Here is a 15,344-nt window from a genome sequence, read left to right as displayed (position 1 = left end):
GGGACAAAGCCTTTTAAATTCATAATTGACTCGAATTCAAAGCCAATCCAGAAATGTAATTCAAGGCTGAATTAAGGAAAATAGAAATAAAACAAAAAAATTCATACAAAATTGCATACTGGCTGCTGTCAGTAAATGTAAATGAGGTTTCTATTGTCCTCTTGATTAAAGCGCTCGGTGCAGAGAGACGCATGCGCAGTGCAGCCGAGGTTCTGATGCGGTTCGGCTGATGAGTTCAGAAGCAGCTTCACACGGGCCTGTAGGACAAGCGAAGCTCAGCGTCGTTTCTGTCTGTGAGGAATAGCGATGGAGGGATGATCGGCACCGGCCCGGTGTTTGATGATGAACCGGAGCGACGGAGCGGCGGCGGCCGAGCGGTGAGGACCGATCACGGCTTTATTCACATGAATCCGCTCATCAGCGTCACAAACACGGGCCATCGTTTCATTGCACCAGTCTTGTGTATATGTGCTGATACAACTTATTAGACAACGGGACTAATATTCGTGTTTCTGCTGAGGGTTTTCATCCATCACTGCGTGCTGCACCTGATTCAATCTGAGAAGGACCTGCACTGTTTTTACATCAAACATGACCCACTCATCAAATAGTGTTAACTGTAGCCTATTTTTTCCACCTTCATCTCATAAGCAGTGCACCTGACCAGAGATGCTGCATCTTTCAATCTCGTCCTATTTTTGCATTCTCATCTGCTTCAGGAAAAACTCAATTTTTGGCTTCCAGAATGGAGTAAAATACAGACAGACGGACCGCAGCAGTCTCTCATGTTCACTGCCAGGGAAATAATTAATATGATGGTAGAAATCTGCATTAACTAACCCTATTAATGGAAATGGAAGTTTGCTAGATTTATGACGTTATTATTTGAAGATGTTTATTTGAGGGGCTCGTGCTGCTATCTTTACTGCCGCTCCAGTTTTCTGTTTCAGTGAAGGATTCGGCTTTTGTTTCAGATGATTCAGACCCAACACATCTGTGATGACTCGAGAGCACCGGGAACATTTCCGGTGGACTGGCGGCTGATTTGGCCCGCTGCCCCATTTTTTTTTACATTATTATTTAAATGCTTATCTTATCTTATATAATTGTCTGACCTATGTGATCATTGCCATGCGTGATATTAGTTAATAGATCGATGATAAATCATGCATCAGCTAGTCTCGACTGATTCTCTCCTAACGGTTTCGATCGCAGTAATCAATAATGCGCGGGACTCGAGGAAGGAGAGCGGGATGTAGATTACTGACCTGTTCAGGGCTTCAAGTGCAGGTCACATTCATCTGCAAAGGCTACTGTATTTTTGTCTTTTTCAATTAGAAAACTGCTTGCAAATATTTGCCCATCAGTAGCATCTCATTGTTTTCCATAGTCAGAATACTGGATGTTAAAGGACATCATTATCTCATTATTAGCCTGCTGTAAAGTAGCGTTAATAAATTTAGCAGACAGAAGTTCACAACAATTGATAGTTAAAGGAGGGAGTTAGAGCAGACCCTAAACATATGGTACCCCTAGGCAAGATTTTAGCTGGCGCCCCTTGCATCACAGCCAATTCCACCACCGATGATTCTCACCGAAACTATACATTAACTCAGTTAGCTAATTAAAACAAAAGAACCTCAGCGTCCAAAAGCCAGCAACAATACTAACACTTAAATCTTAAATTCTTAATTTCAGATATTCTTTAATCTAGGCATGCACTAATCGTAACTTTTGCCGAATCCAATACAAATTTTGAATAAATTTAATATAAGCAAAAGACGAGAAACAATGAAAATATGAGTGGATGAAGAATATGCTTAGACATAATGCATAAACTTATTGCTTGCTAGTTGCCTTTATTAGCCTATATTTTTATCTAAATTAGACTGTATAATTTCCAAAACCTGAAGCAAAAACAGAATGGTTTGACTTTACTTTTGTGAAATTAAGCTAAACAAAACATAACAAACAGCAAGATGGGCCTGAATGAAAATGTAAATGAACTCTCTGTCAGCAGGTGGCACTTAGCAACAGCAGTGATGCACTTTCCTTGATTACCGCTGTAAACACTAAATACATTATACAGAGGCAGCATGATAGAAACATGCCATCTGTTTCTTAAAGGGGTCATCTAAAATTAACATTGTTTTGTGTATTTGGTGTAATGAAATGTGTTTATGTGGTTTAAAGTTCAAAAAACATTATTTCCCACATACTGTAAATTATTGTTTCTTCTTCGCTTTTCTGAAATGCATCGATTTTTTACAAAGCTTATCATTCTGAAAAAGTGAGGTGTGCTGTGATTGGCCAGCTATCCAGTGCATTGTGATTGGTTGAATGCCTCGACCATGTAACGGAAATGTTAGACCCCTCACCATACTGTGATGCTGTCTGTTCCCGGTATGATGAGACAAAACCAATAAAACCAATTACAAATGAGACATTTGCTGCATCCAGTGGGGAAATAACTACGGATTATAATGACTTATACTCTGAGAAACAACTAACAACAAGCTCTACTCTACACTGCTCAAAACTCGCGTTTAAATCATCCACGGCAAATCCTTTACATATATAAACGTACAAACAGACAGTGAATTTTACATCACTATTGAAGATAGCCCATCGTCAGGGCGGTGATACATTTTGGAGCCAGACTGGAAAACACAGTTGCCCCGGGACGTCGGGCTAGCAATTTTGTGAGCCCTGCACCTCAGATCTATCCAGATTGTGGACCATTGGTTTCCACACGCGATTCGTTCAACAAAATAAATGATTATTTTAAAAGATTGACTAAAAAGAATAATTTGTTCACGAATCTGGAAAGCACATAAAGCTAATGTTTGAGTTTATAAACTTCTATTCATGCATGATTCAGATGAATGTGTTGACTGAATGCAAAGTGTGAGTTCTAGGAGAATGTTAGTGTCGTGATTCGCTCGTATCGCTCACTAGGAGTTGCTGAATGAACCCTTTTTGGTCCCAGTCCAACCCTGGTTGGTGTAGGGATGCTGAAAGACTAGAGAGAATGAAGGTAAGGCTGCTATGATTATATATAGTGGTTCTCTCTCGGGGTCGTTGTATAGAGGGTGTGGTTACTGATGGTGAATTGGCTGCGTTGATTATCTGCGCATGCTACTCACGAAATTTGTTAATAAAACATCATGTTGTAGGCTACTCTCACAGGAAACAGTCCTCATCCACCGTAAAATGCGTTGCACTCATATTTGGGTTGAACAGATCTGGAACAGTGCTTTAAATACAATTTAACCACTGATTTTTAGTTGAGTGCTCTTTAGAAAGACCAAAGAAAGTCTTTTTGCTCTCACAACAATTCACACAGTGTCTCCACAGAAAATAAAATTTACACATTCATTCTTTGTGCAAACATTTGGGCGCTGTTATGATGTGGTCGAAAACCAGATATAAAATTGTCCAGGTATCCATTTGAGTTTAAGTATTTGTTCAGCTGATTTAAAAACTACCTTTTCTATAATTTTGCCTATAAAAGGAAGATTAGATATTGGTCTGAAATTGCTCAAAATTGTGTTATCAAGATTGCTCTTTTTTAGGAGGAGCTTAACAACTGCAGTTTTTAGGGAGTTAGGAAATGTCCCAGAAAGAAGTGAGGCGTTCACCACTTCTAAGAGATCTGCTTCTAAGCAGTCAAGCACACTTTTGAAAAAAGATGTGGGAAGTGTGTCAAGACAACAGGTTGATGATTTTAGGTGCTGCACTATGTCTTACAAAAGTTTTCTATCAATTGCTTCAAAAATAGACATAGTATCTTTTTGATATTTTGGCAGAATCTGTCTGACCTCTGCATTACTTGAGGATGTGCTAATCGCCTTCCTGATATTGATGATCTTCTCAGAAAAGAAAGAAGCAAACTCATTGCATTTGCTGTCTGATAGCATTTCACTGGGGGGGGGGGTTGTCAGTCTCTCAACAGTGGCAGAAAGGGTACGAGTGTTATTTAAGTTACTGTTTATAAGGTTTGAGAAGAAGTTCTGTCTAGCTGTGGCTAGTTTCACATTAAAATCATGAAGGCTCTCTTTATAGATGCTATAATAGTAAATTTCAAGTTTTGTCTTCCGCCACATCCACTTGGCTTTTCTGCGTTGTCTTTCCAAAGTCTGAACTGAATTTTAAAAGTTGATTAGATTTTTGAAAGGTTACATAAATGTGGCATACATAAATTTAATCCATTTTATATCCAAATGGGGTGTTAATAATTTTTGTTGTTGCAATGTGGGCTGGTTTTTTAAGTGAAATTAAAGAATTTAAATGTCATGCTAGATTACACACATTTCCTGGTCAAAACAGGAAAGAATTCATTCAGCAGTCCTCTGTGAGTTTACTTCATTTCTGACCATTACCGCCTGCTCCTGCAAACATTCTGTTGTATATAATGTTCTCTAAGGATGCTCCAATCAGGATTTTTGGAGTGATGATGTTGAACACATACGCCGTGCCTTGTTTACACTCGGGTCCAGTAGCGCCATACATATGTGTTCTACGCCATCACGGTGGATCTGGGTCAGTTCCAGCGCTGCCACACGCTTGCATCATGGTACTGTCGTACACAATAACGATTATTATGATTATAATTAAATAAACATAGGAATCGATCAATATTAAATCATAATACACTCTGGACTAAACAGCAGCCACTGGCTTACACTGGTCACATTAACGAATGTGTCAAAACAACTTTATTTAAAGTTTTAAGCATGCAAAGATAAAACAATACACCTAGTTACATGAGATGAAACTATCTACTGCACAAACCTCTGCCATTACTTGAAGTAGCATTCAGATAGACACATCCACAGCAGGTTATGTTTTGTCGATCGACAGGTTCAAATCTGATTGGCTAAAGAGTACGAGTGTCCCCCGTGTGGGAGGAGCTCACTGCCAGGAAAGTCTCAGAAATACACACACAAATCCAGGATAATTAACACATTTACAGTCCATGATGAACTTGTCAATTTTATGAATGAATATTTTATGCACGTGAATTGGTTTTTGTGAATATATGTATATATATTTTTGTGATTGTGAACTAGGATTCATGCATGTTAACTGGGATACTATATGTGCATTGTGTCTTTTGTGTTAATTATTGAGTCTAATTTGTTTGCATATAACAATGACTACTGCAACTGTGTTTCCAACCGATCTGTGCAGCGTGATGCGTTTCCTTATTTATCCACCCGAGATCCCATCCTGATGTGGACCTCTACTTAATTGTACTTTCCATTAGCTAAAGTTTGAATTACCATTGTGTACGAAATGTGCTACATAAATAAAACTTGCCTTGCCTAAAGTACAATGACAAAAGCACTTCAGTAATGTGTTTATGAACGTATGATTCATGGATTCCTGTTCTGTTTTTTCAGGGATTTTGTTGTGGATGGAGAGGAAAATGTGTGCAGAGCTGCGGGTTACATGACAGGTGAAACACACACACACTCACACACACAAATACACACACACAAATGCAAAAACACACATTTTTCTTTGTGACATAAACGTCTAAATATTGTTTTGGATCACTGATTTCATAGTGAACATATATGTGTGTGTATATGTTTAACACGCATTTGTATGTTTGTAGACTGTCTGAATGAAGACACTGATAAAGTTCCTCTTCAAACGCACCCACTGAGGGAATTTGAGCAGGTGAGATCTTCAGTCTATGTCTGCAGTGGTTCAGCTCATCTCATGTAAAATTAGATCAAATGAAACTGATTCCATCATTGATCTAAAACACATCCATCTGTTTCCAAACGGCCGCTGGAGTCGTTTCAGAGGAAGGAAGCGCTCTGGACAGATGAGATCCACAGCTGCTCTCTTGCGCCATCATCTGCTGTTTGCTGTATTGCGTGTGACGTCACACATGATTGTGAAGCTTGATGTTGTGTTGTTAATTGCAGTCTTCTCTGAGTGTGAGCTGCTCTGATTCAGAGAAACAACTTATGATTAGACATCCTGTGAGTTTGTGTGTGTTATGTTCTTAATGTCAGTTCTCATGTTCTGATTTCCTGTTTTTGGGAAGTCGTGGCCTAATGGTTAGAGGGTTGGACTCCCAATCGAAGGGTTGTGGGTTCTAGTCTCGGGCCGGCAGGAATTGTGGGTGGGGTGAGTGCATGTACAGTTCTCTCTCCACCTTCAATACCACGACTGAGCTGCCCTTGAGCAAGGCATCGAACCCCCAACTGCTCCCCGGGCGCCGCAGCATAAATGGCTGCCCACTGCTCCGGGTGTGTGCTCACAGTGTGTGTGTGTGTGTGTGTGTGTGTTCACTGCTCTGTGTGTGTGCACTTTGGATGGGTTAAATGCAGAGCACAAATTCTGAGTATGGGTCACCACACTTGGCTGAATATCACTTCACTTTCACTTCCACTTTTATTGTGCTCACTGAAACATTTAACATTTACAATAAATTCATTATTGGGATATCACACACACACAAATGTTATAAACCAGAGCAGAGCTGAGCCGCTCACATTCAGACATCAGATGTCTAAACAGATCAGTGCTGTTAAATGTGTGGTAAAGGCCGTGTGTTGATGGTAAACGCTGTCGGCAGACGCACAGGTTTAGCTGCCCTTACGAAAGGAAAATATATTTCTTAAAATATATTGTGATATATTGTAATATATTATTTTCCCTTTTTATTTTCTAATATTTTATGTATTTAAATACATAGAATAATATATTGATAATACATATATTATATAACATATTGCAGTATATACAAATGATTGCCGCTTTCAATATATTGCAATATATTGGAAAAAATAAATATTAAATTCCATATATAAGAATATATGCCTAATATATTACATGATATTATCCAATATACTGCAATATATTTTTGTTTCATAAGGGCTAATGTTGGATGATGATCGTCCAGCTGCTGACCGTCGAAGCGTTTGACCGATATTACACCAGAACAATGAGTTTTGCTGTGAGATGCAGAAACACTTCGTACGAGTCACTAGTTTCTTTCTGATGATGAACTCTGAGCTCATTCTTGAGGAAAACACTTTGATACGCCAAACAACAGCAAATAGTGAGTGTAAGAGAGAGAAACTGACTGATTAAATGCTTGAAATGTTGTCTGTGGTTTTCAAAATTAATAATAATCAGAAATGTTTCTTGAGCAGTAAATCATCATATTATTCTGATTTCTGAAGATCATGTGACACTGAAGACTGGAGGAATGATGCTGAAAATACAGCGGAGCATCACAGAAATACATTACACTTTAACACAGATTCACACAGAAAACAGCTAAAACCGTAATAATATTTAAAGCGTAATAATATTTCACAAATTTACTGTATTTTTGACCATAAAATTAAACTTCTTTCACAAACGTTATACAATCTTAACAATTCCAAACATTTATCCTGTAGTGCATTTGGTCGTCACAGTATAACAGTGAGATTGGTAGAAGAGGCAAAGATGAAGCTCAGAAATGAGAGAGTTTAGAGTGTAGTGAATTCCTGAGTCTTCATCATCATCATCATCATCATCATCATCATCAGTATTATTCTGTGGTGAGGGGATGATGACAGGTGTGTCGGACCACTGGTGTATTTATAGATGTTGTTCTCAGGACTGTGAAGCACACAGGGATGTCAGTGTCGAGTTCAGAGTGAGTTAGGTAACTCATCCAGCGATCAGACGGACGGCTGCTGTGGGACTCAGGACAGCTTCAGCGGTTTATCTGAGCCGAGTCTGGAATCAACACATGTGAAGCTGGGACGCTCCTCACGGACAGTTATTATTAGGAAGTCAGTTTCTGAGTGAGAAGCGGCTGTCCGATGGACCGAGTCCAGACGTTCACGGTCATGTGACCTCACCTCATCTCTGCCCTCTGATTGGCTCGTCTCTGGGCTCTCACGGATTCCTGGGATTTCTTCCAGAGTAAAAACAGCTCTGTCTGCATCTCCGTCCTAAAACTCATCATGGAGTCAAGCGGCCCCGGGCCCTTATAGCGGCTCCTCATTCTCTGTGTGTGTTTGAGCGTGAAGATGGCGTGTAAATATGATCAAGTGGATAAGGATCCTTCATGTTTGCTTGTGTAGTGTTGTAGTTGTGTGATGTGTGCGAGCGGCGTGGTCTTCACACACACACACACACACTCACGCCGGACATGTCTAACACTTACCGAACTCTCTCGCAGCACCTCAGTGATCTGAAGAAGGAGAACTTCAGCCTCAAGCTGCGCATCTACTTCCTGGAGGAGCGGATCCAGCAGAAGTTTGAGGACAGCAGCGATGAGATCTACAGGACGGTGAGACGCTTTCAGATCTGCTTTACTTACAAGCAAAAGAATACAGTAATAATGATTAAAATGATACAAATAAATATCATTTAATTTGTATATGACCTTTCTCCATTAAAAAAAATAACGTATACATTTCCTTTAAAGAAATGTTAGCGCTGGAGTTCTCGTCGGGACAGAGCCGCAGGTCGGTGTGAGAGAGAGTAGATTTTACTGCCACGGAAAACCTGTTTATTGATTTTTTTTATTTGATGTATCCTAGATTTTTGTTTGCTGATTTGGTAATGCTAATTTTGTTGAAATCATAAGAATTACTTGTAATTGTTTTAGAAGCACCAAAGGACCCATCATTAATGGCCTTGTGTGCCGTCTTTATTCTGAGTTATTTAGGCGTGATTAGATTTTTTTTGTTAAGTTTTTTGAAAAAGAAAAAAATCACACAAAAAAACCAATGCCAAAAAGGTTATGTTTGCTGGGAATAATAAAACAATTGTTTACATTTTCTTCATTGAACCATGTAAAAACCCAGCCAAACATGCTGCATTATTCTGAAATACAGGGTTATATACATGAACGTGTGTATATGATAGTGAAGTGATTTGTGGCTATATCAATCTGAATTTATTTTGAATTCCAGCACAGAAATCCATTTGTTCCGCTGTAACTCTTTCCAGTTTATTAGTTTTAATCACTTCACGTCTGAAGTGTTCATGTGCAGAGTGAGGGTGATTTTACGCTTATGACGCATCACTGATCAGATTTCTGCTGCAACAACAAACCACTGTTACTAAAAATGCTCACACATCTTTTTCTTCAGATGTTTCTTAAACGTTCATGAAATAGCTTGTATCACTGAAGAATTTACATACAGAAGTCCTAGAAACCCTTCTGAATGTTCAGTACAGAAGGCAATATTGCTGCTCGTGTGTGTGTCGCAGCAGGTAAACACTCGACAGCTGTTCACTTCACTTGTGCTTTAGTTTCAGCGCTGCATTCCAGCCCACTAAAAATAACCTGTGAGATGCCTGAACCCCCTGTTAAAGGACACTGATTAATCCCACACACCACACACACACACAAACACACTCACTCTCTCTCACACGCACAGACACACTCACACACAAACACACACACTCAATCTCTCTCTCTCTCTCACACACACACACACACAAGTAAAGTCAAGTCACCTTTATTTATGTAGCCCTTTTAACAAAACAGACTGTAACAAAGCAACTGAACAACATTCATTAGGAAAACAGTGTCTCAATAATGCAGAATGATAGTTAAAGGCAGTTCATCATTGAATTCAGTGATGTCATCTCTGTTCAGTTAAATAGTGTCTGTGCATTTATTTGCAATCAAGTCAATGATATCGCTGTAGATGAAGTGACCCCAACTAAGCAAGCCAGAGGCGACAGCGGCAAGGAACCGAAACTCCATCGATGACAGAATGGAGAAAAAAACCTTGGGAGAAACCAGGCTCAGTTGGGGTCAGTTCTCCTCTGACCAGACGAAACCAGTAGTTCAATTCCAGACTGCAGCAAAGTCAGATTGTGCAGAAGAATCATCTGTTTCCTGTGGTCTTGTCCTGGTGCTCCTCTGAGACAAGGTCTTTACAGGGGATCTGTATCTGGGCTCTAGTTGTCCTGGTCTCCGCTGTCTTTCAGGGCAGTAGAGGTCCTTTCTAGGTGCTGATCCACCATCTGGTCTGGATTCGTACTGGATCCGGGTGACTGCAGTGACCCTCTGATCTGGACACAGACTGGATCTGGTGGCCACGGTGACCTCGGAACAAGAGAGAAACAGACTAATATTAGCGTAGATGCCATTCTTCTAATGATGTGGAAAGTACGGTGTTATGTGAAGTGTTTCCGGTTCCGGTTTACCTAATTAATGCAGCCTAAAAATCCTTTAACGGATTTGGATATTAAAAGCATATTAGTATGTTATGTGTAAACCAGGTTAAAAAGATGGGTCTTTAATCTAGATTTAAACTGCAAGAGTGTGTCTGCCTCCCGAACAATGTTAGGTAGGTTATTCCAGAGTTTAGGCGCCAAATAGGAAAAGGATCTGCCGCCCGCAGTTGATTTTGATATTCTAGGTATTATCAAATTGCCTGAGTTTTGAGAACGTAGTGGACGTAGAGGAGTATAATGTAAAAGGAGCTCATTCAAATACTGAGGTGCTAAACCATCCAGGGCTTTATAAGTAATAAGCAATATTTTAAAATCTATACGATGTTTGATAGGGAGCCAGTGCAGTGTGGACAGGACCGGGCTAATATGGTCATACTTCCTGGGCATACTTTAACACTCACACTCTCCCCCTCAGACACACTCTCTCTCTCTCTCTCTCTCTCTCTCTGTCTCACACACACACACAGACACAGACACACACACACACACACACACACACACACACACACGTTTACTTAACTATCTACAGTATTGTTCAAAATAATAGCAGTACAATGTGACTAACCAGAATAATCAAGGTTTTTAGTATATTTTTTATTGCTACGTGGCAAACAAGTTACCAGTAGGTTCAGTAGATTCTCAGAAAACAAATGAGACCCAGCATTCATGATATGCACGCTCTTAAGGCTGTGCAATTGGGCAAATAGTTGAAAGGGGTGTGTTCAAAAAAATAGCAGTGTCTACCTTTGACTGTACAAACTCAAAACTATTTTGTACAAACATTTTTTTTTTTCTGGGATTTAGCAATCCTGTGAATCACTAAACTAATATTTAGTTGTATGACCACAGTTTTTTAAAACTGCTTGACATCTGTGTGGCATGGAGTTAACCAACTTGTGGCACCTCTCAGCTGTTATTCCACTCCATGATTCTTTAACAACATTCCACAATTCATTCACATTTCTTGGTTTTGCTTCAGAAACAGCATTTTTGATATCACCCCACAAGTTCTCAATTGGATTAAGGTCTGGAGATTGGGCTGGCCACTCCATAACATTAATTTTGTTGGTTTGGAACCAAGACTTTGCCCATTTACTAGTGTGTTTTGGGTCATTGTCTTGTTGAAACAACCATTTCAAGGGCATGTCCTCTTCAGCATAGGGCAACATGACCTCTTCAAGTATTTTAACATATGCAAACTGATCCATGATCCCTGGTATGCGATAAATAGGCCCAACACCATAGTAGGAGAAACATGCCCATATCATGATGCTTGCACCTCCATGCTTCACTGTCTTCACTGTGTACTGTGGCTTGAATTCAGAGTTTGGGGGTCGTCTCACAAACTGCCTGTGGCCCTTGGACCCAAAAAGAACAATTTTACTCTCATCAGTCCACAAAATGTTCCTCCATTTCTCTTTAGGCCAGTTGATGTGTTCTTTGGCAAATTGTAACCTCTTCTGCACATGCCTTTTTTTTAACAGAGGGACTTTGCGGGGGATTCTTGAAAATAGATTAGCTTCACACAGACGTCTTCTAACTGTCACAGTACTTACAGGTAACTCCAGACTGTCTTTGATCATCCTGGAGGTGATCATTGGCTGAGCCTTTGCCATTCTGGTTATTCTTCTATCCATTTTGATGGTTGTCTTCCGTTTTCTTCCACGTCTCTCTGGTTTTGCTCTCCATTTTAAGGCATTGGAGATCATTTTAGCTGAACAGCCTATCATTTTTTGCACCTCTTTATAGGTTTTCCCCTCTCTAATCAACTTTTTAATCAAAGTACGCTGTTCTTCTGAACAATGTCTTGAACGACCCATTTTCCTCAGCTTTCAAATGCATGTTCAACAAGTGTTGGCTTCATCCTTAAATAGGGGCCACCTGATTCACACCTGTTTCTTCACAAAATTGATGACCTCAGTGATTGAATGCCACACTGCTATTTTTTTGAACACACCCCTTTCAACTAATTCAACTAATTGCCCAATTGCACAGCCTTAAGAGCGTGCATATCATGAATGCTGGGTCTCATTTGTTTTCTGAGAATCTACTGAAACTACTGGTAACTTGTTTGCCACGTAGCAATAAAAAATATACGAAAAACCTTGATTATTCTGGTTAGTCACATTGTACTGCTATTATTTTGAACAATACTGTACATGGGAACATTCCATAGGTGTAGTGGTTTCTATACTGTACAAACTGTATCCTACACCTAAACCTACAGGAAGCTTTCTGCATTTTTACAATTTTTTTATTTTTATTTTAATAGTTTTAAAATTAATAATAAATACCCCCCCCCCCCTCTCTCTCTCTCACTTACACACACACTGCTGACATGAAGAACTGGTGTGAACAGACACATTTACAGATGTTTGGTTTGTTCCAGAACATCGAGCTGAAGGTGGAGGTGGAGAGTCTGAAACAGGAGCTGCAGGAAAAACAGCAACTACTGGATAAAGCTCTGTAAGTACATGTGTCTGCCTCTTATCAGTCTACATTCATCCTCCTCCTGTCTCTGTGGATGAGTGAGAGCGCTAGAGAGAGATGGGTTTAATAGCTGATTATCTGATCTTATGATCCTCTTTCCCGTTTAAAACAGATAAACCCTTACAGACATGGTGGCGTGAGCCATTCTGAGCCAAAGCACAAATGTGACACGTGTGTGTGTGTGTGTGTGTGTGTGTGTGTGTGTGTGAGAGAGAGAGAGAGCACTGTGTGTGTAAGAGAGATATATGTATATTTGGATGTACAGTATATTATATCTATTTTTGCTTTGCTTGTTTTTATTCTGCTATGTACAATGCTTTGGCAAGATGTACCTAAGTATGTCATGCCAATAAAGAAATATGAATTGAATCAAGATTTGTGTGTGAGAGAGATGAGTGTGTATTATTTTTTTATGCACTTAGCAGACACTTTTATCCAAAGTGACTTACAGTGCATTCAGGCTAACATATTTGACCTAATGTGTTCCCTGGGAATCGAACCCACAACCTTGCACTGCAATTACAATGCTCTACCACTTGAGCCACAGGAACACTCGTGTGTGTGTGTGTGTGTGTGTGTGTGTGTGTGTGTGTGTGTGTGTGTGAGTGTGTGAGTGAGAGGTGTGTATGTGAGAGAGAGAGTGAGAGAGTGTGATGAGTCTGAACAGTCGCGCTAGATATGATGAGCTCCTGTTAATTAATATAAAATACTGCTGTTAATTAACAACAATTACCAGCATCATATAAATCTCAACTGTCAATAACGGATGCATTCAGCGGTTGCCATGGAGATTGTTTATCCTGCAGACACTAAAGCAGACAAAGAAAAGCCTTTAAACAGACAATGCTACATGAACACCCCGAATCTCTTTATGTTGATATGACCTCTCAAGAAGAGAGTATATTTCCCCTAAACTAAGAAGAAGGGAATCTGTAAAGGATGTCAGATCTGCATTTTTGAATCAGCTGATCACTCCTCCCATTTCCAAACCATCAATCTGTACAACAGTGGAACGGTCTTAATTCAAGGAAATGAAGCTAGTCTCCAAGCTTTTGAGAAATCATTTCCCATTTTAAAACAGATAATTGAGGAGGAAACAGAGGGATCTGAGGAGGAGAATGAAGTGCGTCCCTACTCTCCGGTCAGCACATCTCCAGCCCCATCTGATGAACTGATCCCTGAGCAGACCTCACACACTCACAGTTATCTCCAGTGTCTTCCCCAGAAGATGGCTCTGCTAGAGATAGAGGTGTCAGAATTAAAGCAGCTCATCCTGAGCCGTCCAGATGAATTCACCATCAATAATCTCAAGGCTGAAATTAAGGAGTTACACAACATCAACATGAATCTAGAGGGCCAAATGTCAAAAATGAAAGACGACTTAATACAGAGAGAAAGAAAATTTGAGAAAAACATCCATGAGTTAAAAGAAAAGCTGAAAGAACAGACTGCAATGTGTTTAGAGCTTAAAAACAAGGACAGAGAATCTCCCAACAAGAGCTGCTCTGAGAGTAACCTGCGGCTCCATCACGAAGAGACGTCACACAGATCTGCACCTGCAGATTCAGTGAAGGAGAGCGCTCACACACCACCACCGTCACACAGATCTGCACCTGCAGATTCACACACACCACCAGCGTCACACAGATCTGGACCTGCAGATTCACACACACCACCAGCGTCACACAGATCTGCACCTGCAGATTCACACACACCACCAGCGTCACACAGATCTGGACGTGCAGATTCACACACATCACCAGCGTCACACAGGACACCAGCGACTCAAGCCTCAGTGCTTCTTCTGATGGACTCCACTGGAAAGAACATTGAACCCAAGAAACTCTTCCCCAGACAGAGAGTCCTAGCGCTCCACTGCAGAAACACAGAACGCGTTCATGAACTGCTCACTCATGATGATCTCGGCAGCCCGCAGTGTGTTATCATTCACACAGGTACAAATGACCTCTATAAGTTAAATGAAGGTACAGCTAAGGCAATACATGAGATGGCAGAGAAAGCCTCACAGACATTCGCCGCTTCACGTGTACTGATCTCCACCTTGCTCCCGCGGCTCGACGTCCCTCCCTCTGTGATCGATCAGATCAACCAAGAGATCCGTTACTCCTACTCCAGTCTTAGTCCATCACAGCTCTGTAAGACCATGGCACCTGTATGACGGGCTCCACCTCAATCAGGATGGAGTCAGGATTTTTGCCAAAGCTATCAAAGATGTTGCTCTTGGACGCTTTCCAACAACCGACTACAGAGGAGCTAAAAGAAACATGAGAATGCAGCCGTCCGAGGTATCTGGACCTTCATCTCACTCAAGACCACCACGAGACTTTCACAGACAACCCAAGACTTCAGGATGGTCTCACAGACAGCAGGAGAGTCAGCTCTACACTGAAGGCCGACCCCAGCGCCGGACACCCAGCTATGCCCAGGTACTGTCCCAGCAGACGCCCCATCATCCGCTCAGGAACTACTCCCCATTAGTGAGGGGGGAGAAATTAAACGACTGCTAACCTTCTCTGCAACAAAATGCTCAACTGAACTCTACAAGAATTGTTCACAACACAATCATTATTATCATTGTGATTATTTTTATTATCAATTGTTGTTATTACTTT

The 15,344-nt window shown here is 40.6% G+C and overlaps 1 protein-coding gene and 1 long non-coding RNA gene across 6 annotated transcripts in view; one reads left to right on the top strand and one right to left on the bottom strand.

The window, feature by feature from the left end:
• The first annotated feature begins 192 nt into the window (after positions 1–192).
• LOC113080899 (myomegalin-like) overlaps positions 193–15,344 on the top strand; it is a 55,265-nt gene continuing 40,113 nt past the window's right edge. For 3 of the 5 annotated variants that reach the window (XM_026252948.1, XM_026252949.1, XM_026252945.1), the window contains exons 1-5: positions 193–377; positions 5,406–5,461; positions 5,624–5,688; positions 8,204–8,314; positions 12,611–12,687. In XM_026252948.1, coding sequence (XP_026108733.1) covers positions 340–377; positions 5,406–5,461; positions 5,624–5,688; positions 8,204–8,314; positions 12,611–12,687 — 347 coding nt within the window. In that variant the 5' untranslated portion in view covers positions 193–339. The remainder of the gene's footprint in view (positions 378–5,405; positions 5,462–5,623; positions 5,689–8,203; positions 8,315–12,610; positions 12,688–15,344) is intronic. The other 2 variants (XM_026252946.1, XM_026252947.1) reach the window with 2 other exon arrangements.
• On the bottom strand, positions 7,551–15,182 carry LOC113080900 (uncharacterized). Its single transcript, XR_003282043.1, has 3 exons — positions 14,325–15,182; positions 13,900–14,267; positions 7,551–8,161 (listed from the first exon to the last, which is right to left on the bottom strand). It is a non-coding gene; the product is annotated as an uncharacterized LOC113080900 (long non-coding RNA).

This window comes from Carassius auratus, unplaced genomic scaffold (genome assembly GCF_003368295.1).
Source record: "Carassius auratus strain Wakin unplaced genomic scaffold, ASM336829v1 scaf_tig00032475, whole genome shotgun sequence".
NCBI lineage: Eukaryota > Metazoa > Chordata > Actinopteri > Cypriniformes > Cyprinidae > Carassius > Carassius auratus.
This window is presented reverse-complemented; position numbering and strand designations above follow the sequence as displayed.